Genomic DNA, 26,575 nt, shown 5'->3' with positions numbered 1-26,575 from the left:
GCCATTTTTATCCACCTACACATTCTCTGAAGCATTCTTTTTCTGAGGAGAAATGGAACAAATGATAAGGAAACATGAAATTGGCAGGCACACGACACTAAAAACAATACTAATGGTTTTCAGGGTGCATGACAGATTCATATTTGTTTGACTGCAGTCTCTTTTCCTTCTCACTTAATGCTTTCTGATTTGGCTTTCTCCAGTATTTCTTTACTCTGTATCCTCCTCTGAACATGGCTTCTGCCATCAAGGCTTTTAAATATATATTGTTAAATATTCTTAACTCAATGTAATTTTAAAAAGGAAGAAAGTCAGTCTGAATCAATGACAAGCTGGAGAAAAAAAGCAATTTTTAAGGAAATGAAGTTTTATTACTCTTAAATTTGTTCTAAAACTATTGAAAGCAGTAACAAGCTATATCACGAAGGAAATGGATGGCTGCTTTAACTCCTACATAAGCACAAATTGTAAAATTTACTCCTTGGAGTACAACAATTTTATGGGGGATTTTTCTTAGCTGAAGTTCTTCTCTCTTAAAATAGACTAACATTTATTTCTTCACAAATTGCTTAGCAAACCTAATTTTTATTTGAACATTGAGGAGATTGAGATATAAATGCAAATCTCAGTGGTGTAAAACTTGGTGCTAATGAGGTCAGGAAAACACACTAAGTCTCCATATCTGCCAATGATCTCCATCTCTCTCGTGTGGCTCCAAATGTATGAACTACAGGGTCCTAAGCAGCTTTGGGGGAAGGATGTAGGTGTTTCTCTCCAGTGTCTTGCCACATATTAGAAAATGGATCTGTTTTCTTCATCTACAAACTCATGGTCAGTAATTTCACCTTTCTTGGTAAGAATCAGTTATTTTAGAATACTAAAAGTAGTTTTAGTACCATCATTGCCACTTTAATAATTTATTTGATACTTCTGCTTTCTGCTATGTGCTAATGTTATTTAAAACCAGAAGAGAAATTTCTGTTTTGAGTGGCATTTTTCTGCATGTGTATTTATATCCTACTCATTAAAGCTAATAATACTATGTGAGCTCATACAATTGCCTTCTGGACTCTTTGAAGGAAAAATAATGACCCATTTCATAATGAGTAATTTTTGCAAACTTCCCTTCCAAATCAAGGAGTGCTTTTTCCCTTGATTAAAACATATTCCTCAATTAAATTAAAATGCAAATATAGAAGTCTAGGTTTATGGTTATAATAGAATTATTTAAAGAAGGTTTTAAATCAACCTACTATTAATATTTCATGAAGAAACTTTTTTATTGTTGGGGTGGTGCTGCCACATTCCATTTTCAAGATTACTTAAAGTGCTATGCAACTTAATCATACTGCCCAGATTTTATCAGTTTTTACCCACCCTTCTCTAGGAAGATAATTTGTGTCTGTGATTCTGGAGAAATACCAAGTACTAAACCTTCAGAATCTCCTGAAATTTGGTTATGGATATTTTACTATTTGTTTTAAAGAAGTATCTTATTTTGCAAAATTGGAGCAACTCTTAAGTAACATAATTCATAATAGATTATAAAATTAAAGATATGGGAGCATAAGTATACATCGAGAAACAATTTAGTCTGCCTTCAATTTATATTAGAAACATAAAATGTATTACATCTTGCATGATTAATTGCTCTTCACTTATTCATGATCTTTTATTTTTTTTTTGTTGTTTTTTCAGGTGTCCTATCACTTCCCAACATTTTGGTTAAAAGAACTTTAAAATAATATTTTTTAATTTCATCTTTTTCCTTTCTGGTTGTTTTTAGTGATCTCAGTGAGAATCAAATTCAGGCAGTTCCAAGGAAGGCTTTCCGTGGGGCAGTTGACATTAAAAATTTGTAAGTATATATATTTAATTTATGGTGAATTTAAGTTATTATTTGTTTTCAAAATCATTTATATGTTTTTAAATGTCAAAAAAAGAGAAGTGGAGTATTTGTGTACTTTTATCCTTGCTTATCAGACTGTTACAAATTGTTGCTATTTGAAAATATTCTCATTTAGAAGATGTCTGGAAACTAAATTTGTTATCAAATTCATTGTTCAAGACTGTGGTTAATCTTTTTAACTCTAATGCAATATTTGATTAAAAGATAGTTCTGATGCATTTTCTTCCCTTTCTGCCAGTTTGTTTCAGTTACTTTGTTTTCCATTTATATTAGTGTTCACTGAAAGTGCAAAATATGAACTATTTTTTCTGGAAGGTGTACAAAAGATTTCTTTTTTAAAGATACCTGTAGCCTCAAGCTGTGGTTTTTCTAGAGCTTTTAGATCACCATTTCCATTAAATACCAAAAGTGTGAGAATGATAAAATTATGTCTTTCTGCTTCTGTTTTTCTCACATCTTTTTCTCTTATATTTTCTGGAAAAACATATGTACATCCTCCTTTAAAAAGAACAAACAGGAAAATATGTTCCTTTATTTTCAATCTGGTTTCTCATCTAGAAGTGTCTTTTAAATGCCTGTGGCTCTTAAGCTACATATCAGATTTAAGATCTCAGTGGCAATCCTAATGCTGTCAATATACATCTTTATAAATTTTAAAATGCCATATTAGTCTTTAAAAAGTTACAGTTTTCAGTTGACTCTGAATGCTCAGATATAAATTATTTTCTTTAGCTTTTGCAATATTTTGTAATGTAGTGAGAAAAAGCCCCTGTGTGCTGAGATTAACTATCATGATCAAATATTTCTTAACTAGTAATAAATAGGGAAGACACTTTTGCAAGAATTATCTTATATTCAGAGTTCATCGTGGTAGGTTCCAGTGCTACTTGAAAACAGTAGCTGAAATTACACAGATATTTTCCCTTGTCAAAGAGGCAAGTGTTTATAAAGTCACAGATCTGTTTTTATCTTCTCAATATAAATGGGATTTGTATTAAACTTGTACTTTGTGAATGTACAAATAAAGACAGAAAACTACAGTTCATAAGAATAAATGTGTACAGCCATTAAAATTATGACCCTAGGTTTTTATGAGAACTCAAGTTAAAAGGATTTCATTTGCTTTCTTTTTATTTTCCCTAGTTCAGACTTTGAGAACTCTTACAGTAGATTCAGTGAAGTAGGATGGTCACATCCATCTACATTTTATGTTTTTTTAGAGTAGCATAAGAACCACTATGTCGCACCTGCTCATGTTGCCTTTATGTCGCTGTAAAAATCAATGGCTATAGAGGAACACACTTTTGGAATATCACTTGCAATGTCAGGAAAGTTCTTATGACAAGTAGCTTTCAACCATTTTAATCAAGGTGTTCAGAGAGTCCAAATCTACAAGAAGCACTTCTCCCATGTTTAAGGATACATTTGAGAGTGGGGACCAATCAAGAGGGTACTCTTCCATATTTCCTGTTCATTTAGCCTTTGAAACAGATTTAAAGATTAAGGAAAAATGAGATGGTAGCCAGTTCTATGAGAAATAGCTTTTTAAATTTCTTTTCCCCACCCTTCCATGAAATGTCCCAAAATTTAAAGATGGCTGTTTTGTACACCATGAGTTGAGTTTAGGGTCACAGGCTCATAGTATTTTGCTATATTTTTGGTTAGTAGACATAAACAATCAGTCAGCATCACTGAATCTCATTATTCAGATTTGTAAAATAAGTATAAAGATTTTTTTTGTTGTGTTTGTTAGGGAAATAGAGTGTAAAAGATCTTTTAAAACAGTAAAATGCTATGGAAGTATAGTCTAGTATTTAATTCTGGAAATTAAAAAAAAAATCAATTGCTAGAGATTATCCCTGAAAAATATATAGTAAGGAAACAGGAAAATAGAATGTAAAATAAATAGCAATATTAAGAATGGATATGATTATTCTGTGTTGAATCAATTAGACATGGACATACAAAACAGAAAAATAAGAAGATACTAGAATGTACTAAATGAATATACAACAAGACCGTGATTTATAAACAAGACATTAAATAGTACAGGGGCTGAGAGAAAAATGATAAATGCATTGTTTGAAGTTTCAGGGAACACTTGTGGAAGGGGCTCATGAAAGAAAATACAAAGGAATCTGAGGAGACTGGTTTATGTTCTGTATTGATGAGTAGCAGCAAGTAAGGGTGAATTGAGAAAGTTAGAATTTAATGTGGAGGTTGGTCAAGGTCTGCTTTCAGGGTTTTGAATGTATTTGAAGTGTAAGCCTCTAAAAGTACAGTGATGTGTGTGTGTGTGTGTGTGTGTGTGTGTGATGTAATGAATGAAATGCAATTACTTTTCTTAAAATGAAGACATTTTAATTCTAAAGAGTAGCAAAGGTAAGAAACACAGGAATCTAAATATGGGGGAATACAGCTACAGTAGAATGCATGTAATTTCTGCTTTGGAGATTTATGCTAGATGAAAAAAAAAAGAGGCTGAAGATACTGTGTGAATGATGAAAAAAGATAGGCAAAAAAACAGCAAATTCTTCCCTACTATTCTCATTGTCTTCTATGCAGCAAGGTGAAAGACAATGAGAAATATTACAATGCATAGTAGGTTTATTAATTGGGTTAAGGAACTGAACTGTTACAGAATTTTGCAATTAAAAGCCATTTTTCTATAATTAAAAATAGATCAAACTACACTGTTACTAACAGTTCTCATCTCATGGGAATTAGTATGAAATTTAGCTTTTATCATTCAAACTTAAGAAAGATATCTGGTACAAATATGTTAAATCTGAGAGTAAATTTTAATTCACATTATTATTAAACTCAATTTATTTAGGACTCAACCAGGAGGCCTAAAGTACTAACTCAGTAAAATACCATTGATAGTAACATTAACGTTCAGTGGGAAGAGACACATTGCTTTGTCCTGTTATTTATCATTCTGCATTTACAAGTTGGGTAGTCCTGCATGGCACCCAATGATTACTATACAGACTTGCTCAGAGATTCAAAAGAAAAGAAGTGTGCACAGAAGGCAGACATGTCTTAGCTGTACCCTGACTGTATTTTGCGTAGACTATCTGAAAGCCCCGTCTGGTTACTGCATCAGGTGTGTTGGATTTGACATATTCAGGCCTTATTCTAACTACCAGTTGCCACAGATTTCCACTGAAAGCCTTGGCTTTTATCTATGGATTGGGTAAACATGCTCAAAACAACACCCTGACAATATGAAATTGATGCTGTGGAAATGTAGCAAATTAGCAGATTTTATTCCCCTTTCTCCAGGCAAGCCACACTTAAACTATTCTAGACAGATGGACATTTATCTTCTTTTTAGGCAACTCCAGGGATCACTTCCCAAAACTTTTTTTGCTTATCTGTATTTCAGAGCTGGATTAAAACCTTTTCATATTTTTTTTTACCTCATTTTTCTTCAGTCATGATTTAAACTATTTTCCTTATCCTTAACATTTAAGACTGTGAGATCTAAGAAAAGACAATCATACTAAAGTACCACCAAAATGATAGCGTTTATAGTAGTCCCTGACAGCATTCTTCCATTGGACTTATTTCTGTGGTTTTAATGTCACAAACATAAGCTATTGATGCCATGGCATTACCGATCAATGTTTCATCAAATTGGTAACCAGTGTTGATAGAACTTGGCTTTAGAAACTTTGTATATATAATTAATCAATTTCAAACTGATACAGTAAAGATTTTGCTGCCTCCTAATCAAATCATGAAAGAAAACATATTTTAATAAGCACTGTTTCATTTTCAAGTATCTGTTGTACATTTCTGTTTAATACTGCTGGAGAGTATTCACATTAAATTTTGCTTTATTCCTGAGACCTGAGAGCTTATTCTTGAAGTATGTTTTTTGTTTCTTTACTGGGTTCAATAGAAATAATTGAGTTCTAATTAAAATTATGTTAGATGCATTCTGCAAAGTAAACCACACTTGATTTTTAATTCATTCATTTTGTACAACGTCTTCAAATTATAATCTATGCGCTAGACATCACACTGCACTATTCCCTGCCCCTAAGTAAATGTATCCTTTTCCCATTTGCTTCATTACCCCAATTCCATTAACCCTACACTTGTTATGAGTCTTATCCTACTTTTCCAGAAAAAATAATCCTTGGTGAAAAGTAGGCTAGGGAAAATAATTGCTTATTCTTTTTTCATATCCATTAATTTATAGACAAAGGTTTAAGTCAAAAGATGATTCAGCATGGTCTTGTCTGGGTAAGTCATAGCAGCATTTAGAAAACAAGTACATATGGCCATGGGATTTTAGGAAAGAAATCATCCAATTCATGATGTGTTGTTTATTAGCAATAAGATTTGACAGACAGGAATGAGACAATTAATCTACATGCTGTTACAGAAATATGTAAGTTAGAAATTTAATTTTCTGGAACTCTACCTTATTTTTTAAATTTGTTTCTCTTTTCTTAAAAAGAAAATCCACTAAAACCCATAGAACTCACACACAGCTTTATCTGAGATACACAGAAAAACCTATATATTTCACAATATTTTTATACTTTTCCACATTTTCTAGTTACTCATTGTCATCATTTATATAATTCATAATGAAGAGGGAACTCGTATAATATAGAACCAATATGTAACAATCAAAAGAGAAAAGTATTTGTAAATTTTACCATGTAATCATGAGACTCCATTTACCTCATAAGTCATAATTGCAAAATGTCCACTTTAGTCAGTTTTCAAGTTTTGTTCATTTCTTATCATAAAAATAAAATCCATTGATTATCAAATGGAAATTGTAACCTTTCATGCATGAGTGCCCCGTAGACTGTTCTCATTAAGCCTGAGTCTGAAAAGATTTTGAAAAATAAGCGGTTTCCTCACTCACTGGGCCTGCTCTCAGTCTTTGAGATTAAATCCCACAGATCATTTTAGTAGGGCATAAGACCTTCTGCACAACCCTGTAGAGATGTTTCTTCACATAGATAATAATAAACAGGAGTTTCATTTCATAAGGGCCAGTCCCTACCAGAATGTACCTAGGATCTGAAAGACAACCAGAGTTTTGTAGAGCACTTAAATATAAGGAAAATAAAAATAAAAATCTCAGCTATTTAGCAGATGCCAGGCTTAGTACCATGGGAACTGTCCATGGTTCTGTAATTTTCCTGGTTTGAACTCGTTCTCTGAGCACGGAGTTGTGATATTCCCAATAACTATGTTGACATTGGCTACCAGTGATGTCTTGAACTTGGCATTTTGCTTTTCCTCTACAATGCCTTAAGCAGTTTCTCTTTAATAATGAAGTTTCTCATTAAATGTAATTTATGCAATACATATTTATAAATGCTTTGAAAACAAAATGAAATAATGCAAACAAAAAAACAGGAAAACTGATTAACTGGAAATCCAACACACCACACACACACACACACACACACACACACACACACACACTATCTATGAATAATAGGAACTGACGTGACCTTGTTTTGGCTTCCATATTGTCCTATGAAATAGAGCACACATACAGATTTCTTCTTTTCCAGTACAGATGAGCACACTTAGAATAGCCTGCTAATTTAATTTTGACCTACAGTTCATGTTCTTATTAGCTAGTTTTAACAAAGATGATAGATTTTCCCCCTAAAGCATTGTTTTCCATTGCATCATTACCTCATACAAAATTATCCAATTTCTTAAAAAAAAAAAAAAAACTTTTTATAAGGACTATGGCAATGCTTTGGTAACATAGCAAAATCTTTTCCTAGTTCTGTGAGGTTTGCAGGAATGTAGACTCCTCCCTGAGAAAGCAGTGATTTTTATTAGTGTTAGAACATCCAATCTCTGTAGGCATTCTGACTAGTCCTAATATTCTAACTTACTCAGGCTTCCAACTTCTACCGAATCTGTACACAAGCTCTTTGCTCAAACCAAAATGGCTTTTTCCTGCAAACATTCCCTATGAGCATTGAGTGCTTCTGCTCACACTTCTTCTTTGAATCCGTTTTCCCATGCAGAACGTTCAGTTTTTCTGTCTAAGTGGATCCTACCTATTTTTTAAAAAATCATTATCTTTCCTCCCTTAAATATTCCTGTGTCTGCCTTGAATAATTCTTCCTCTCAATTCCTACAATACTTTTCATGTGCTGGTTTCTCCCTTGAAATATGGCCAAAATGTAACTAAAACCACATTTGAAGAATAAAAACATCCTGAATCTTTTTCTGGCCACGTGAATATTGAGTGGAGGCTTTGGAAATACACGCATCTAAATTCCATTCAGAGTTTAACGAAATGATTGCTACCTGATTTAACATCTGTGAGCCTCATGTTCTCATCTGCACAATCAGGTTGATGTCAATATTTACCTTTCCATAATACTGTTAGGGATAATGAGGTCGTGCATATCCAGACCTTGTAGTAGACTATTTGTTAAATAAATGCTAGCCATTATTATTGCCAGTTTCAGTTTTTTAATGACTTTGGTTGGTTTGCTTAGAATTACCAGAACCTGAATGTTAACCTAGTTGTCTCTCTCTCAACTTCTGCTAAAAGAGATTTCCCCAAATCTTTTATTAAAACCATCATTTTCTCCTTTCAAAATAATTGACAAATGGACATAACTTTATAGTATTCTGGTAAAAACTGAGATTCTTTATTCCTGACAAAAATGAAATGTCACCAAAGATTGTAAAAGGATTAAATTCTCAAATACTGTCGATTGTTTTGAGTTCCTCATCGTAGTCTGTATCTTACTTGTCTTCTTCACCAAAGCCCAGGTTAATACTGAGAGAAGTAATGTGGTTGCTAAAATTTATTCATGGTCCATTTGTGATATTTCTGTATTCTTTACTTATTATAGTTTAAATTTTGGACTACTACTCAAAAATACTAGCATTAGATTTATATATTTAAGCACTTATATTGACTCTAATTTTATACGCATGGAGAAGAAATAGAAGAGACTATACCCATATTCTTAAAATTTTTTTCTCTCTTTTTCTCCCTTGTGATTCATGGTTTATTAAGTTTCTTCATAATTGTAAAATGTTGTTCTTCCATTTTATTGATTCTAATTTGGTATGTGTTAAATAAACTAAATGTCTGGTGTCTCTAGGTTAACAATGGCAATATGAACGTAACCGTAACTATTTCTAGCTCCCAAAACAAAGCAAAATATGACAAAACTGGAGCATAGTCATTATTATTTTGTTGAGATATTGGCAGATTCAGGCTGGCTTAGACATTATTAAGGAGTTCTATGTTCTGTAGTGTTTCACAGTTAAGTTTATTCTACATAATCTAATCTAATTCTTACAAAAAGAAAATTGATTAGTAATAAGATCTTATCTACAGTGAAATACAAATTTACTATGGGTAGAGACACACAATTTCAGTTAATACATGTAATTAATACATGAAAACAAGCTTTATATGTACAATTCAAAGATAGTATAATATCTAAATTTTTAAGGAAGGAAGCAGGAAATCTCTGAAGAAAACAGTAATGGAACAGAATACAGTTTTTCCAAATATGTCTTATGCTGCTAAGACATGTTTCACTTTTCAAAAGTTTCACTTTGTCACTTACTATACTTATTTTTTTTAATTCTGTTGAAAAACATGATATATTATCTTTATATAATATCTCCCATACCATTCTGAGACTAGGTTAACTTAGTTTTAGCATTAAATAAAATCAGATGAGCTTCAGAAATTTTAGGTTTATGAGTCACAGAGTAATATCTGTATGAGCTCCATTGGCAAACTATTGTTTAAAACTAAGTTTACTCATGTAGGAAAAATCAAATGGGACATCAAGAATTTTCCAGAGTATTTGAAGATCTTCCCCCCACAGCAAAAAAGAGAATCATAGATATCAAAGCTTAGCAGAGTCGTGTATATTATTATTTTAACTTCTTGTTTTCATGAGATTAAAACAGTACTTTTAAATACAATTACAAATTACATCAAGGAGGGATTAGAGAGGAGGTTTGGAATTTGAATAGAAACAAAGGGGAAAGTTGGGAAAAGGAAACTAGGAAGAAAACCCAGAAGTCTGTGCTAGATCTGGCTGGCTAGAGGTCTGAAAGAAACTTATCCACTATGTGATTCTTTCTCAATAAAATAAGGGAAGCTGAGTGTTGTTTTCTCTGGGGAGTAGCCCTGTACCAGCAAAGGCCCCTAAAGGTGTTCTTGCTCTATCTAATGCCCTTCTTATCTGAAGCTCTCTAAATACTACCAAATTTACCCTATGTCTGAGTGAATACTTGGAGCATTGTTTCTCTGGAACAGTGAGAAAAAAAAAAATCTCTTGCAATTTCCTTAATTCAGAATAATTTCATGGTGCAATTGGAAATCACATCTAAAGAAAGCCAGCCTGCCATTAAACACGTGGCTAGGAACAGATCCTTTCCTGTTTATAGAAAGCACAAGTACCCAGGGTTTGAAAGGTGGTAGAGAAGGAAGTAAGCAGAGTGAGAGAAACAAGGTGGAGGAAAAGAGTCCAGAAACCCTGAAATAAATTACACTTTTGCATAGTTTTGACACTGTTTATCTTCAGCCACATGCAGACAAATGGAGGTCTGTGTGGAGAGATTTTCTCATGGGCAATCATGTGGATGCAACACTGTCCATAAACATTCGTTTGAACATCACAAGATCCACTAATTGATGAAAAGATTATTCATTTGCTTGACTCTGATTGTCCTGTCTTTTGAGTAACTTCTTCATGAAATGCTTTCATTCTCAGATGGGTGAAGTAAGATATGACATCATTCAGAACAATTTTCTGGAAAACTATGGTCCTACACGTCAAAAGTTCCTAATGTTTTAACAGCCATTTGAAGAAGCAAAGCAGTATGTAACCGTGCACAATACTAAAAAGCAGTGAAATTACCCAAGTTTCTAGCAACATCATGACTTCTTTTGGCATAAGAAAAATGATTGGACTTTCAGTCCTTGTAGGACAAGATTTGCTTGAGTGCTTTCTGGCACACGAGAGCCTCCCCTTTGTGTGTTGTATGCATGATTTAGAAGAAGCTGTGTCAGCACTGATTTATACATTGACAGCTAAGGATAATAAGATATGGGCAAACATACAGCTCACCCTTTTACAGATTAACCTGGAGACTGCATTAGGCAAATTTGATAGCATTAAAGGATTTTGCCAATTTGTCTGGAAACAATTTCTCTTTTGTAGTGTGTCAAGGGTAACACTTCATGCCATTGTACTAATTTAAATGGCTTTGATAAATTGTTCAAGAGGTTACCGAATAGTAGTGTAGATATATATTTAGCACTTTAAAATAAAAAGGCTATTAACTTAATTGTTAAATGAATTTAATCTGTAAAAATCAAAAGTGCTCAAGAATCTAAGTGTTTTCTTGGAACCACAGCAGCCATATTATATCATGAGGCTTTAAAAGTCTTCTTGGAAAATGAAATTATACTTCTGTATTACTTCCTAATAAGTGGAAATGCTTTAGGCTATTATGGTAGCATGAGTGGTAGCTATTATTTGGGGGAAGCCTAAGTTTATAAAAGCAATAAAATTGTATCTTCTCCGCAGCGCACCTGTTTTTATATCGCATGTCCTAGATTGTACTACGTCCATGGCATCAGTGTAGTCTTGTGTATGATTGTATCCCCTGGAGACCTTCTTTAAAATGAGATGTATATTTCATGAGACATCCCCTACATACATAATTTCTAAAGTAAGGAATCTGAAGAGGCCCTTCTGAAAGTCACCAGAGTAAATCACTGCACCTTTATTCTAATCTTGAGAGAGAATCGCTATTTTACAGAAATGTTCAAACTGTTCTTTAAAAACAGACCTTAAATATGAATTAGCCCTTTTGGTGAGTTCCAAACTTAAAACCCTTAGGGCAACGTTTATTTGTATTATGATCATAATCTTACCCTGTTCATTTGCGTTTCCTCAGCAATGCATGTAGAATTAACACTTCACCTGAATAGTGCATGAAAAAATTCCTTTCTTTCACAAGTGAACCATTAAGATAATTTTTCTTTACTAGAATAATAATATCTGTACACATCAAACTACTGGCTTGAAACGATTTCTTGTTTGGATAAAAAAGAAAGTAGAGATAGTACTGATTATTTAGCCATTCATTCCATGATTCCTTAATATGAAATGGAAGTTTTCATTCCAAAAGCAAACAAGAAATGTACAGACTTATACAAGTTTGGAGTATCTCTTCCATCAATGCTTTTCTCCACTGTTGAATCTTAACATGGAGTACTGAGAGTACTGGGGAAGATTCATTTGTTTTCATGTGTTTGTTTGAAATGTACTGATTCAACATTAAAACTGTATATGTACTGATATATGCAGTATTTTAACAATGTACCTGTAATATGCTTCTTAGTGTTTTGGGCTGAAATTAGCCTCTGATTGAAAAGCAAAAGTTTTATTAACTTCTTAACACTTAAAAACTTATTTTCTTTGGCAGCCATGAGATTCTGAAAGTTTATTGTTATATTTACATTGGAATAATTTGCATAAAATGGCAAATTACGCAGAGTCCTGAAGCTTCATGTATCATTGCTAGCTTTCCAAAGTCTATTCCTGGTTGGGAATAGGAGGGAGATAAATAGAATATCATTTCTCTTTCTGAATTTGGAGTCTGGAAAGAAAACTGCTTTTAAAAAACAGAAACCTAAAAGTAGTCTTGCTCTTTCTTGCCAAGGATAGTGAAATTAACATGCAGCTGGGCTTCTCTGATAAATGGATTCTGTTAGGTCACTGAGGGGGTGCATGTGACATTAAGTGATTTACAGTCCTTTACCTTAATGAAATTGTTTCAGCAAGATGACGCTGAAAGCGCTTAATGGATAGCTTTTCTTGATGTAATGAAATTGCATTCCTATGGCATTTAATATAAGGTACAGTTATTATTTACTGGAGCTTTCCAAGGGCCGCTATTTGCACAGACAGTTCAGAACAAAAAGATTTCGGTAGCAGCGTAGAGGGAGGCCAGAATGGCTTGTGACATTCTTAAGCAGATGAGTGTGCTTGTGAGAGCATTTCAGTTAGTGTGACCAGGGCTTCATAGTGCCTTCAGAAGTCTTGCTGTCACCTTCCCCTGCTTCTGGTCTTCCCTTTTACATATATTCTTCTAATCCATTTAACAGGCAACTGGATTACAACCAGATCAGCTGTATTGAAGATGGGGCATTCAGGGCTCTCCGGGACCTGGAAGTGCTGTGAGTACTGCTTATTTCTCTTACTCTTTTCACGGGAGCTTTGTGTGTGGACAGTAGTAATATAGAGGCTTATCTCCTAGCTTAAAATCTTGTGTCAAAATGTTCTCCTAAAGAGATATCTTAAATAATGATGAATACAGAGAAGACTCAAACAAAACGTGTGCATGCAAAATCTTGTTTAGCATGTCTATATATTTATTTTAAATTATATATTTAAATTATTCTCCTTATGATAAAATATTATGATAGGATTCACAGATTTATAAACATTATCCAAATTGTTATGTTTTAAAACAAAAATCAATTTTGTAGAAGCAATAGCAACAAAAAATAAACCTTAGTAGCAGATATGTTGGTATGGTAGATTTTGTCATTGCTGTACAATGAGAATAATTTTCTCACTTAAAAATGTAATTTTTAACCAGTAACTCAGCTTTATTTTGGAGTATTATTTTGAGATCTGTTTCTCAATTTTAATAATCCGCTCAATAGGTCCATTCAAAGTCTTCACTACTAATTTTGCAATGCACAACATACAGACTTCAATTATAATTGGCATCCTCCTTTTCCTTGTTAGGTAGACGTGATTGAGAAAACTGATTATAGAGTCAACTAAGTAATATGTTGAATTTGACGGTAAAATATTTTGGTGAAGTGATTACTTTTGATAAAATGTAATTTTAATTAAACTGTAGCTTCTGAAGCACTTTAGGCTACTTTTTTAAGTTTCTGGAATTCTTTTCAGTCAAAGGTCCATGTTTATAGATTTAAAATATTCTTGAAAATTTCTTCACAACTTATTCAGAAATGCAAAATTGAACTTAATGTGAAGGAGTTTTGAATTTCTTGTACATTTGTTGAAAGTTAGTCAGAAGTCATCAAATCCTCCCCCAAAGATTCATTGTTTCTTAAATTAAGTTTCAGGAACAAAATATATTTCTGAAAAAAATTAATCTTTCAACTGGAAATGTGAATGTCTTTTAAAATATTTGAATTTTGTATAAAATTTTACAGTCAAGCATATATCATATTAATATATGTGAATGTTTGAATCCTCATTCTTTAAACAACCTTTAGAAAAATTGGCTGATAGAGAAATTAAGGCAAAATTAGATAAAGCACTGAAAAGGTTGATTTATGAAACTCAAATTTCTTGCCATGTAATGAAAATGTTTGCCTACTTTAAACATTTGGTCAAGGGCTTTTTAAAAATTGAAAGGGTTCCAGAATGAATATTGTCTTTTTATTTTTACCTTTATTACTCTTTAGTATGTGTTCTTACTATGTGGAAATAATGAAGGAACAATAACATAAATTTCTTATTCTTAATGCTTTGGATTTTTGTTTAAGTTCCATGAACCATATATGAATATCTTACCATACAAGGCCAAACCAGAGAAGATGGGGTTGCCATTGTGGGTCCTTTTTGAAAATGTGTTAAATTAGGGTATGTACTGTGGTAGAGAGAGCAAAAAGTCCAAGAAGTCAAATGAAAAGTCAAGGTAGACAAAAGCAATGCAACCATATATCAGCTTATATCTCACAGTGGGATTCCAGTTGTTAGGATGTAGAACTAAGTGCTTATTTTCTTAATATGAAGATATCTTCTGAAAAATAACATTGGAAACTCAGTTTAGGTTAATATTTTCTTTTTCTTTAGACACTGGATTCAGAAATGAAATTTAACCTCAAGTTGCTAGCCTTGCAGGTTTTTTCTCTTGTCCAAAGAATGGGCATAATTTAATTAAATTGAAACCTAATGATTTATACCCATTAAATAAAAAGACTTTCTGCCAAGCCCTATGCTTACTTGGCACTAAGGGAATAAAGAAGATAAAATTATAATCTATGTGTAAGATTGCTCCATGATTATAAAAGCTAACATTTTGTATTTACACACCAGAAAGTCTTTTTACTAGAATATATTCACATTGCAAACAGAAAATCTTGAATTGAGCAAATTAAATAGATTTGCACATAAGAAAAGTGTGTACAAACAAAAAACAAAGCAAAAACAGATATTTGCCTTGTTGCATAACAGGAATTGATCACAACCATAATATACTCATATCTTTATTCCTAAATAACACAATACTACATATTACTAATTTTTAAAAGAATTTAATTTGTTAGTTTCACTTATTTTTCACTCACTTCAGTGTCAATAATATGCTTTGCCAACATCAATACTGAATAAAATAGTACAAAAACATATTTCTTCTGCTGTGTACATGAATTAACATTTTGAGAAAAAAACTTCAAATTGATAGGTACAGGCTTCAGCATTCAATAAGAACTCCCTTGGCATGGAAACATAACATATCATAGTTTGAAATTAGTGTATGAGTGCTATGTGTGAGCTGTTAAAAATGATATCCCCAAAGTCACATTTCAAAATGCAATCTACCCCAAAGATTTTGGCCATATTGTGAGGATAAATTGTTAGGGTGGGAAAAGAGGTCATAGTTTTCAAATGGGAGGTGAATTAAATGCCAAACAATCAACAAGATTAAGAAGAAAGACTTTGGTTTTTCCTTGGAGAAGTCTAAGTGTGGTATGAAAGTGGAGGAGTAGCTTTCTTATAAGTGAATGAGTGAAGTGTAGAAATGGAAAGTGATTCTAGGAGGGGAAGAGATTGACAAGACATCGAGAGGGTGAGTAGAGAGTAGGTTTCTGAAGGAGGTAAGAGAATTAGGATCAAAGGTACAGGTCAATGAAGTATGAAAGTGGGGAAGGGTTTGCTTAAGAATTTGCGAATTTACTTGCCTGTGGACACCATGCAAAGAACACAGATGAAAGAAGAAGGCCTTGTGCAAAGAAGTGCAATGGGAAACAAAGATGGAGATGAACAGACAAATATCTAGGGAGTGTGAGGTCTTTGGTAAACAGCAAATGTTTGGCTCCAGTGGTCTGTTGCCCTGTTGCAATGGAAGACTGTCAAACAATCTGATTTTTCCCATGGAAACTATAAATGGAATTTTTTAGGTCAATCCTTTCTTTTTTTTAATACTAGCAGCTAATTTAGATATTTCAGAGTCTATGAACCAAATGTGTTTGGGATAAACAAAATACCTTTGTGAGACACTTAGTCCAGCTGGCAGTGGTGGTATTTGGGGTGCTCTGTAGTTGATGGATTAGATTCAATTTCTCGGTAAAGTAGGGCACATTCGCTAGAGACCTAGAATATGAACTGATTTTCTTAACTATTCAGTTTTGCAGTGTATTGAAAGATACACGAACTAATCTAGTGATTTCAATTAAATCACCAGGAAAAATAAGTACTTTATTGGAGACCTGTAAAACATTAAATTTACTCATGTTATCTAAAAGCTCCTAACATTTTTGCTTGCTCAGTAAAACTAGACATTTTTCAAATACCATTAAAACACATCATTATGTTTGAATGAAAATGTTTCACTTCTCAAAAGGATTCACTTTCAACTGACCTCTTTTCTAACCCTCAAAAGGATAATAATTAATAAAGCTAACAATAGTCATGCTGGGGAAAAGTAGGAAAATATCAAAGATAGAGGACTGTCTGTCTACAAAAATTTCAACAGCAGCTGGCATGCACAGTAAACAGCACTATGATCCATGACCTGACAGTAATTACTGTGTAGTGCTATCAGTTAGAGAATTCCAGTGTTGTTTACTCATGGACACTAATTACATATAAAACCTCTCTGAAAATATGTATGTGTGCAGTTTTTCCAACTGGGACTGTCCCTTGTTCACTCCTTAACCAATTTCATAAATAGACATGTAAATGCAAGGAACATGGAATACCATATAAATAATGATGCTCTAACAAAATCCATACATATGCAATAAAATGTAAACTGAATAAAATGAAACTGTATCATAATATGTTAAAGTATAAAAGTTATTCATCGTCTTTTCTATGAAATAGTGCATCCTCTGTGCTGTCTCTACCAGGTACTTGTTCTGCATAGATATGGTCACAAGTAGTTGTCTATATATTAGTATATGAAATGATATCTAAAATTTCTAAATTTTTTTTATTCTACAGCACTCTCAACAATAACAACATTACTAGACTTTCTGTGGCAAGTTTCAACCATATGCCTAAACTTAGGACTTTGTAAGTAGTCACAATATATATAAAGGTGAATTTAATTAATTAAGGGTGTACCATATGTGAGAGTTTTAGTAAATAAAGAACAAGACCACAAGTTCATTTTGGGATAGAAAAGGGAAACATAACTTTCAAAAAATTCTAGAAATTGTATTTTAGGACATGTAGTATTATTTTGAAATCTTGAAGGCTTCCTTTTAAATTGTATTCATTATGGAAGTTTAGAGAAAAAAACATTTACTTTGAGCTATTGTAGAGGTCACATTTCATTAAGAAATAGAAGACTCCTTGATTGGCTGTCAGAAATGATAAATGGGAAATCTTTATGATTTTATTACTGTACTGCAAGCAGACTTAATAAAGCTAAACTGGTTCTCCAACATTCTTTGTAATGTAAAATTATAGCATCACCCTCTAGTGCTTCTATAATTAAGATTGTGTCAGCATTTATATATTGAAATATCTTTTCAGGGGTTACAGATGGACATTAAGATATTTTTGGTGAATGAAAATGAATCTCTAATAAAGTATTAACTACAGCTATTTCTTTTTTCTCTTGGAAAATAAGTAATCCCTCCAGCCCAGGGTGGGAGAATTTAGTTACAGCATTTGCAGAGGTAAATCTCACTTGTCCTGGATTTCGAGATCATCTATCACATGAGAAATGGCTGGAAACAAAACCAAAGCATTGAAGTTCTTGGGGAAAATGTATTTTTAAGAGGACAAATATATTTTTATTGGATTTTCAAAATATTTTAAGACATTTATAACTGAAAACATATTACATTCATTTTCTCTAACCAAAAACAATCGAATTGCTAGCTTTTTCATGAATTGGGCAATACCAATTTAATGTCACTTTTTCTCACTAAAATCTATCTCTGTATGTAAATGCATCATTATAATACCCTTGGGATATGATTTAGCAAAATGAAGGAATTGTAATAGTACATAGACTATTTTGTTTTCCTTGGGCTATCAGCTTGAGACTAATGTGGCTTTATTAATAGTCCTGTTCACCCAAACTATATTTGACAAACTTAGTTTCCCATTAGCTTTATCTAATTTTCAAAACAAAATTGATCATGCTTCCAATCCTTGCAAAAGTAAAACTTCTAGTAATACAAAAAAATCTATCACCTGGATTTTTTATAGTATCCCTATTTTCTTGTATAAACATACTAGTTTGTCTTCCAAATCAGCTTTAAAAATTTTTGTATCCTTTGTTTTTCACTTCAAATTCACATACACTTAATTGGAACCACTGTGGCATGTGAGGTTTGCAGGAGCATATTTAGAGAATGACATGGGGTTTACCATGGTGGTTTCCAAAGGATGGCACTCTGACTTCTAAGCAAACCAATCTGCAGGTCACCTGGCTGTCCCAAAATGTACCTTTGGTTCAGTAGATGCCTTTCAATTTTGATGCAAGACAAAATGGTCCTTAGCCACAGGCCAAAGGAAATGTAAAGCTGTCATCTACCTATACATTCCCTTGCTCTGGTTGTTTCATTATTCTGTACTATCATTCGTACTTAAAAATTCCATTTTTATGGTTCAATTATTTTTCTGGACTGAGTTCCATGTTTTACTTTCCATTACCATTATTGGGTTAGAATTGAATACATCAGCTAAAAAGGTCTAAAATGATATTACTGTGTCATAGATGATTCTGAGAACGACGCTTTGATTTATAGCTTTGGATACCATTTTCTTTAGTTTGAGAAAACATAAAAACCAATTTGAAGTCATTTACCTAATTTAGTGGATACATTTGTCTGATATTTTATTAATGGAGAAGCACCATTTACCACTTGGAAACAATTCATGCTCTTATGCAGATTCTGCCAACATAGAGGGTACTCACTTAATTCCTTCACTGCCACATATTTATGCCTTTTAATTTCAGTCTCTGCTCTGTTGACGATAGGTCCTCAAGAACCAAATGTAGCTAAACCCTTTTCTTTGATTAAACAATAAGAGCAAAAAAAAAAGAAAAGTAAATTAGAGTCAGGATATGAAAAAATGTTTTTTTTATACTTATTATTCTGTCTTGTTCAGTGAAAAAGTAACTGTAGCAAACAGTTGCTATAGTGACTAGTAATGACAGGATATAGGATATTTCTGCTTGAAAGCCTGTTCTTAACTGACCTCCTCCCCCACCTCTGCACTACCCAGCACACCCTCATTGGCTCTCCTATAGTGGGACTGCACAACAATTTGCCTTGTTTTCTCTGTACACTGTTGGATGGACATAGGGAAAATAATTTTAAAATTCCTCTTCAGCTTCTATATAATTCCTTAGCTCAAAGTAAAGGAAGAGATTGATCCTGTGGTTGTGAACTAGTTGAATATTTTTGAAAAATGATTAGATTGGAGCTTGCTAAGATTAATAGATGTCTATATTGAGAAATAAAGGTATGGATTATTATTAATGAATTTTTCAGGTTTTGAAATAACTATTTTGTTTTCTTACTTTAAACTTCCTTCTTCTAATTTAGTCGACTCCATTCGAACAACCTGTATTGTGACTGCCACCTTGCCTGGCTCTCCGACTGGCTCCGACAAAGACCTCGGGTGGGCCTGTACACTCAGTGCATGGGTCCTTCCCACTTGAGGGGCCATAACGTAGCAGAGGTTCAGAAACGAGAATTTGTCTGCAGTGGTAAGGGAGAAAGAACAGTTATGTTATGATATTGTTGTGTGCTATTATGTAACAGAATGTGAGGGATGCAAGAGTCAAAGTTTTAGGGATGCTCACAAACATGCAATCGTGCAGTAATCGCTCTGTGGAAAGCCTCTTTCACAGTGATAGTAATGACATATTCTAAGACATTCAGGCATGGTTGGCGATTACTGATTACTTGTAACTAAGATTTTTTCAGTTTACATTCTAGGAGAAATATGGGAAACTCCTAAATCAGTTCCTAATGCAACTCACTATTTTCACTTTAATTACCAATTTATATCTACTTTTATATTAACAACTGGAAAATGATTAACTAATATGGATCCCTTCTCTAAAATACATTGTGGCTAGACTATGTATGACTTTAATTGTAAGCGATGAAGCATTTTTCATTCTACTTAATACAAGTAAATGGCTGCATTAAGTAACAAAAATTTAAAAACAAAAATAAGACTTGGACTATATAAAATATTGGTGGCTAACACTGAGTTCTACATGCTTAAGCATCAGTCTGATTATTTCAGATATATCTACTTCACTTTGTTTCCCTGTATGAGTAATTTAATTTTATCTCTATACTAGAAACTAAAAGTGAAAAATAATAATCTTCTTTATGTTTATATGGTTAAATCCAAGAGTCTCAACCTAGACATTCTGTGTATATACACACATATTTGTATACATATATATGCACATATGTGGGTAAAATATTAGTAAATCATTTATTTTAGAAGCATAAGGCTAGGTTCATTTCATAAGTATTTATTCAGAATATAATAAAACAAACTTTGGTGCTGTTTTTGTTTTGTTTTCATGGTGCTCAGGTTTGAACTGAGGGCCTCACAGATACTCAGCAAGACTTGTCGACTCAGCTATAACCCCAGCCCTAAAACAAAAGAAATTGAAATCCCTATATAATTGGACCTTCATATCCATAAGTCTGCAACATAGATTCAACCAACCACAGATGATAAATACTTGAAAAAAACAATTGTATCTGTTTTTCGTATCGTTATTCCTAAGCAATATGATATAACAAATATCTGCATAATGTGTACCTTTTGTTAGACATTGTAAGTAATATAGAAATAATTTAAAATGTGAGGGAATAGGTGCATAGATTATATACAATTCTAAGCCATTTTAAACAAGGGACTTGAGTATCTGCTGGGTTCAGTATCTGTGGAGGTCCCAGACCAATCCTTTGTGTAACTGGGAATGTTAGTGTAATGGATTGTAAATATGTAACGGTTTTGGGAAAGTGTATTGAGACATTGTAGTACTTTATTCTATTTTAATGTTTTCTTTCAAAAATTGTATGTATTTTCCATCCTTTATTACCTAACCAAAATTCTGTCACAATGTCATGGAATATTCTGAATAAGTCTGATTTCTTTTATTAAAAAACAAACAACTAACAGTTCGCTACTAACCACTTTTTTCTTTCTTCACTTTTTCCTTCCAACCTTATAGATGAGGAAGAAGGCAAGTCACATATTTTCTTTTGTAGAATTAGAATATTGTTGTAGTTTGAGAGCTTATCTAGAGGGGTGGGGCTAGCAGCTGGCTTGTAGTCTTTCACTGTCACACCAGCCACCATGAGGGCCTTCCCCAGCAGACCTCGGGGGCCCTCCAATTCTCCTCCAGAAATGAGGACTTTGCAGGTGCTTGTTTATATGACACCAGTGATGTTCTGTTGTTCATCATCCATACAGTAAAATCTTATTTCAAAATGGTTTTCTTTCTAAATACTGAGTTTTAAAATTATACATGTGCAGGTAATTATTTATGGTAGAATTTTAAATCATATGAAGCCCCCAAAAGAATCAAATAGATTAACGATTACAGAATGATATCATACCAATTATTATAATAACTTCAAAGAAACAGTAATTTTGAACCTTCCCAGGCATCAAACTTAGCCTTATCTAATTTTCTCCTACATTTATTGGCACATAACTTAATTGGAATAAAACTTATGTCTACGAAGGTGGAAATCTTGCCATCTCTCTTTTTTTGAAACAAACTAATTAAAGCCATGTGAATTTGAGTAAAAGCAACCTCTATTTAAGCTTGTTAGAAATGAATTAGATTAGTCTGAAATTGTTGCTGCTTTTGGAACTCAGAATTTGGATATTGAATCTGAATTTAGACTTTCTCATGATTATTTTAGGTATTAAAAATGATCACTTTAATGACAATTTTTTAAAAATTATACTTTCTTCATCTGACTATTAACCAAAAATCCAAATGCATTTTTCCTGAAATATATTTTACAAATAAAATGTATGGTCAGGGATGTAGAGAAACTTTTCTGTCAAGTGCTTTGTTAACTGAGCTATGTCTGCATATCTCACAGTTAAGAAATTCAAAAGGAATAATCTAACTGCTGCTTTTTCTCTTTTAGGTCACCAGTCATTTATGGCTCCATCTTGTAGTGTTTTGCACTGCCCTGCTGCTTGTACCTGCAGTAACAATATCGTAGACTGCCGTGGGAAGGGACTCACTGAGATTCCCACAAATCTGCCAGAGACCATCACTGAAATGTATGTGCTCTAAAATTCCTTCTTATCCCTCCACCTCCCTGATGATCCAAACTATGATCTGTGTTATGAGATTCTGGGTTTACCAAGTCCACAGCTGATTAATTAGCTTAGATAAGTGTTTCAGAAATATATTTTCTTGAAGTGGCTAGGATTCCCCACTCCAGCCAACCCCACAAACAGGCAGAATTAAAAGGAATACATTTCAATGAAAAATAGTACTAAGGTGCTTTTCTTCCATTGAGATGGTGTTCTTAGGCTATTTAGGAAAAATAAAAGGGTATGTGTCCAGTCCAAACTTATGGGCCTGTACGTTTGTTATTGTACTTCTCCAGCTTAACACAGGGGGAGTTCAAAGAGGGACCCAGCTGGAGTGATTAATAAACCATAGATGCAAGATAACTAGAAGATATGCTGCCTCCTCAAGAACTCAAGTTCTAAAAGTTTCACTATTTTGGTGGAATGACAAAGTATAAAAAGTATAATTACATTGTATTACAATGTCAAGTACAAAGTTCTTTGATAAAAGTTTAGAAAGTGTTTTCATTTTTGTGATCCAGTGACTACTCCCATCAAAAACAACCAAAATACCTGACAAGGTATTTCACACACACTTTGTATGCAACTGCCAAGTGCATTTCCATGCCCTTGCCAAAGCTGAATCATAAGAATAAAATGAGAAAAACAACATATAAAGTGTAATAAGTAAATCTGAACATGTTTACTATCCTGGGAATTGAGAACTAGGGAAAATCTTTTATGTCAATATATACTAATTATGAAAGTGTAGCCACCCATTCATCCCATGGTATTTTTGCTCTCTAGGCCAATTCTAAAATGTAACTATTAGATTTTTGGGTGCTTTTGATTGAAATAATAAAATAGAACCAACTTCTTGTGGTAGGAGGAAAAAAAATCCTTTATTTTCAAAACTTCTCTTTTCTATCAATACATATAATTGCCATAACAAACTAAATGATCTAATTCACTTTATATGAGAATAACTTTAGTTCACAAGTGCTACAATAATTCTTTAAAGTATGTATTATGTGCTCGGTAGTATTCTCAGATCTTTGAGTATATCTTTTGATATTTAATCCAAACACCAAATAAATGTGCACATATAATAAAATCATTTTCACTGAATGTTAATTTATGCATACTACTTTGCCCATAGAAGTTATTTGTAAAATGTTTTTAACTGAATTCTTGAAGTGTTTTGGAAACACTGATTAGAACCAATTCATAGAAGGCCTTCATAGTATAAGAATCTTAGACTTTATTTGGAATGAATTTGAATACAGGAATCTTCCAGAAGAATTAATCTGTCAGCTGAGTGCCAATGATTTTGCAAGAGGAGAAAATCCAGGATAGGAGGCCTCTCAGGAGGCTGCTACATTGATCTACATGAGACACAGAAGATCAGGAGCTATTGGCTAACAGTGGGAATGGTGAGATGGAAACACATACAAAACTAAAAAAGAGGCAGAATTAATGGGATTTGGCAATTGATGAAGTGAGAGAGTAATGACGAAAAATGAAGCAATGTCGAAGCCATAATTTCAAGTATGAGCAACAGGGCAGTGCTCATCAGGACCAAGAGCAGGATCAAATCTGGGAAGGAAGATGATGGGGGTCCTCATTTTTTGAAATACTGAAGTACCAATGTCACATTTCGAGGTAGTTAAATAATACTGGGTATAATTATTTTGGAGCAAGATAAGGACTTGAAGTAAAGGTTATGTAGTAATTAGCATAACAAAATCTAAGTTGATAGCTGATGTCATCAGATGGCCAATGGAAAGGAGCACAAGAGAAAAGAAGGTCAAGGAACTAAACTAGCAACATCAGAGGGCTGTCACAGGGAGGCAGGGAGAGGCATGTAGGAAAAATGATATGCAGAGGTAGGTACCTGTGTTAGCAAACCAACTGATGTCTGAGAGTAGTGTTGAAACTTGACCAGCATATGGTTTTAGGTAGGTAGGTAAATTACTTCTCAGAGTGTTAAGAAAATTGAACAGAGCAGATACAAAGGAATCAGAAGAGTCTGGCTGAGAAAATACTCTTTTTGCAAAAAGACAATCATTGCTATAAAGAATAAATAGACCTTAAAATACAGAAATGTGCAATCATTAGAATGTCAAAAAGAAGGAATAGCCTTATGGTGAAATAAGCGTGTGAGGGTAAAAGAAGACATGTGCAAATGGGATCATTGTAGACGTGGAAAGAAAATCGTAAGATTTGACTGTAGAAAAGGAATCCAGAAGCTGTGGTAGGGTGACAAAAGACAAGTAAGTCATGGATTAAATTATCAAAAGCAATATTAGGGATTTAAAATGGCTTATCTTACATAGTCTACTTCATTTTTTATCACAAGACTTTTTTCTACTTCATATGCTCTATAGATTTTATATAAAGGTAGAACCTTGTAGTGTGAAATTTATAATAAATAATGCATTCCTTGGGGTTTACCTATATTGAGGAGGTGGAATATCAAGTAAAGCTAAAATAAATTAAATTTATAAGTACAGATGAAAGCATATGTGAAGTTCTAGGTGAATTTTAGTTCTATGATTATTATATTAGCAGTGTTATCAGTAAACCATCTGGGAACAAATTGTATTGATCTTCAATGCCAACAACATACCTTCATTATCATTTATTAGAAAGGCATAAATTACTAGCATAACAACTCATTTCTTTTATTGCTCTTTTAGTTTTTATAAGAACAAGAACATCTCAAGAGTGACGTAATGTGAAAACAATGCTACATATAATGATTTTTAATCTTTAGAGATTCCAAATTTTAAAATGTGATGAACTCAAAATTATAAACTCTCCTATTATTCAAATATTTTAATCTGTATTTTACCATAAATTATAGGTAGAATTTGTTTTTTTCAGATTATTAGATATTTTAATAATGTGGATTTGTCTTTATTTGCGTAGTATGTCTTTATTCTTGCAACAACCTCATTCTATACTTTTTCTGACTAACAGAAAGTATGAATGTGCTATTTTGTAGTGATCAACTGCCTGCCAATAAAGGTAGAAAAACCTGACTATTTTTTCCTGCTTTGTGTGTGCTGCTGCAAATTCATACTTTGGTATTTGGTGAAAAATTTGTTAAGCTATAGAGGAGAAATATTCTTTTCATGTTAGAATTTAAATAATTTGGAGGAGGAAGAATAGAAAGAGCCTAATATTTATCTGCAATGTTGAATGTCATGCACAATCGGATCATATAATCTCATTGACCTGTGCTGAGAGTATTTGTGAAATAAAATAAAATGGGAGAACCAGCACAGAGGAATGGCCAACCCAGCATTTCAGAGATACTCTTCTTCTTGAGATATGTGAATTAATTCAATCATATTACACATGAGTCCCGAGCATCTTCCTCTGAAGTTATATTTCTTCTCTAATACAGTCAGTAAACTCTCTCAGAGTGAAAAGTTACTTTTGCTGATAAAAAATTGATTCAAAAAAGTTAAGAAATCTTATCTTGAGAAGTTTATTTTTGAAGCGAGTAAAACATGCTGTCAATTTTAGACATATTTGAATCCAAAGTCTACCTTCCTTCCTAAATCATGCTGTAAAACAGGTAGACACACATTGGTTTTGTTAGGATATCATAGAAGAGGGAAAAAGGTGAGTAAGTAAGGCTGACAATCAGGAAAAAAAAAAACAAAACAAGAAAAATAATATGAATCTTTTCTGTGAAGAAAACTTCAAAGGAGAAAAGAGAAAGAAAAGGCATTAAAACACAGGATGTCTGAAAAATGGAGAACAGTTTCATGTTACTTTATATCTATAACCTATGATAATATCATCTTTTCTGTTTTTAATTTTTTTAATACAGGGGGTTGCCCTGTTGCCCAGGCTGTCATTGGTCTTAGGATCTTCTTGCCAGAGCCTTCCAAATGGTTGGGATTACAGGCATATACCACCATGCCTGTCTTCCTGTCCTCTATTAAAAGTTCTCATGTTTCCCTGAATTTTATCTGAAAAGAGCATACCAGTTTAATTTGATATTTTTATTACTATTAAACTCTCCTATTAGTCTGCAAACTTGAAAAATGTGGAATCATATCTATTTTCC

At 33.0% G+C, this 26,575-nt stretch overlaps 1 protein-coding gene across 2 annotated transcripts in view; it reads left to right on the top strand.

Moving 5' to 3' along the window:
- Nucleotides 1-26,575, top strand: part of Slit2 (slit guidance ligand 2) — a 328,161-nt gene that overhangs the window by 200,121 nt on the left and 101,465 nt on the right. For both annotated transcript variants that reach the window (XM_074042536.1, XM_074042535.1), the window contains exons 5-9: nucleotides 1,787-1,858; nucleotides 13,074-13,145; nucleotides 17,176-17,247; nucleotides 19,743-19,906; nucleotides 22,338-22,476. In XM_074042536.1, the coding sequence (XP_073898637.1) occupies nucleotides 1,787-1,858; nucleotides 13,074-13,145; nucleotides 17,176-17,247; nucleotides 19,743-19,906; nucleotides 22,338-22,476 (519 nt within the window). The remainder of the gene's footprint in view (nucleotides 1-1,786; nucleotides 1,859-13,073; nucleotides 13,146-17,175; nucleotides 17,248-19,742; nucleotides 19,907-22,337; nucleotides 22,477-26,575) is intronic.

This window comes from Castor canadensis, chromosome 9 (genome assembly GCF_047511655.1).
Source record: "Castor canadensis chromosome 9, mCasCan1.hap1v2, whole genome shotgun sequence".
Taxonomy (NCBI): domain Eukaryota; kingdom Metazoa; phylum Chordata; class Mammalia; order Rodentia; family Castoridae; genus Castor; species Castor canadensis.
This window is presented reverse-complemented; position numbering and strand designations above follow the sequence as displayed.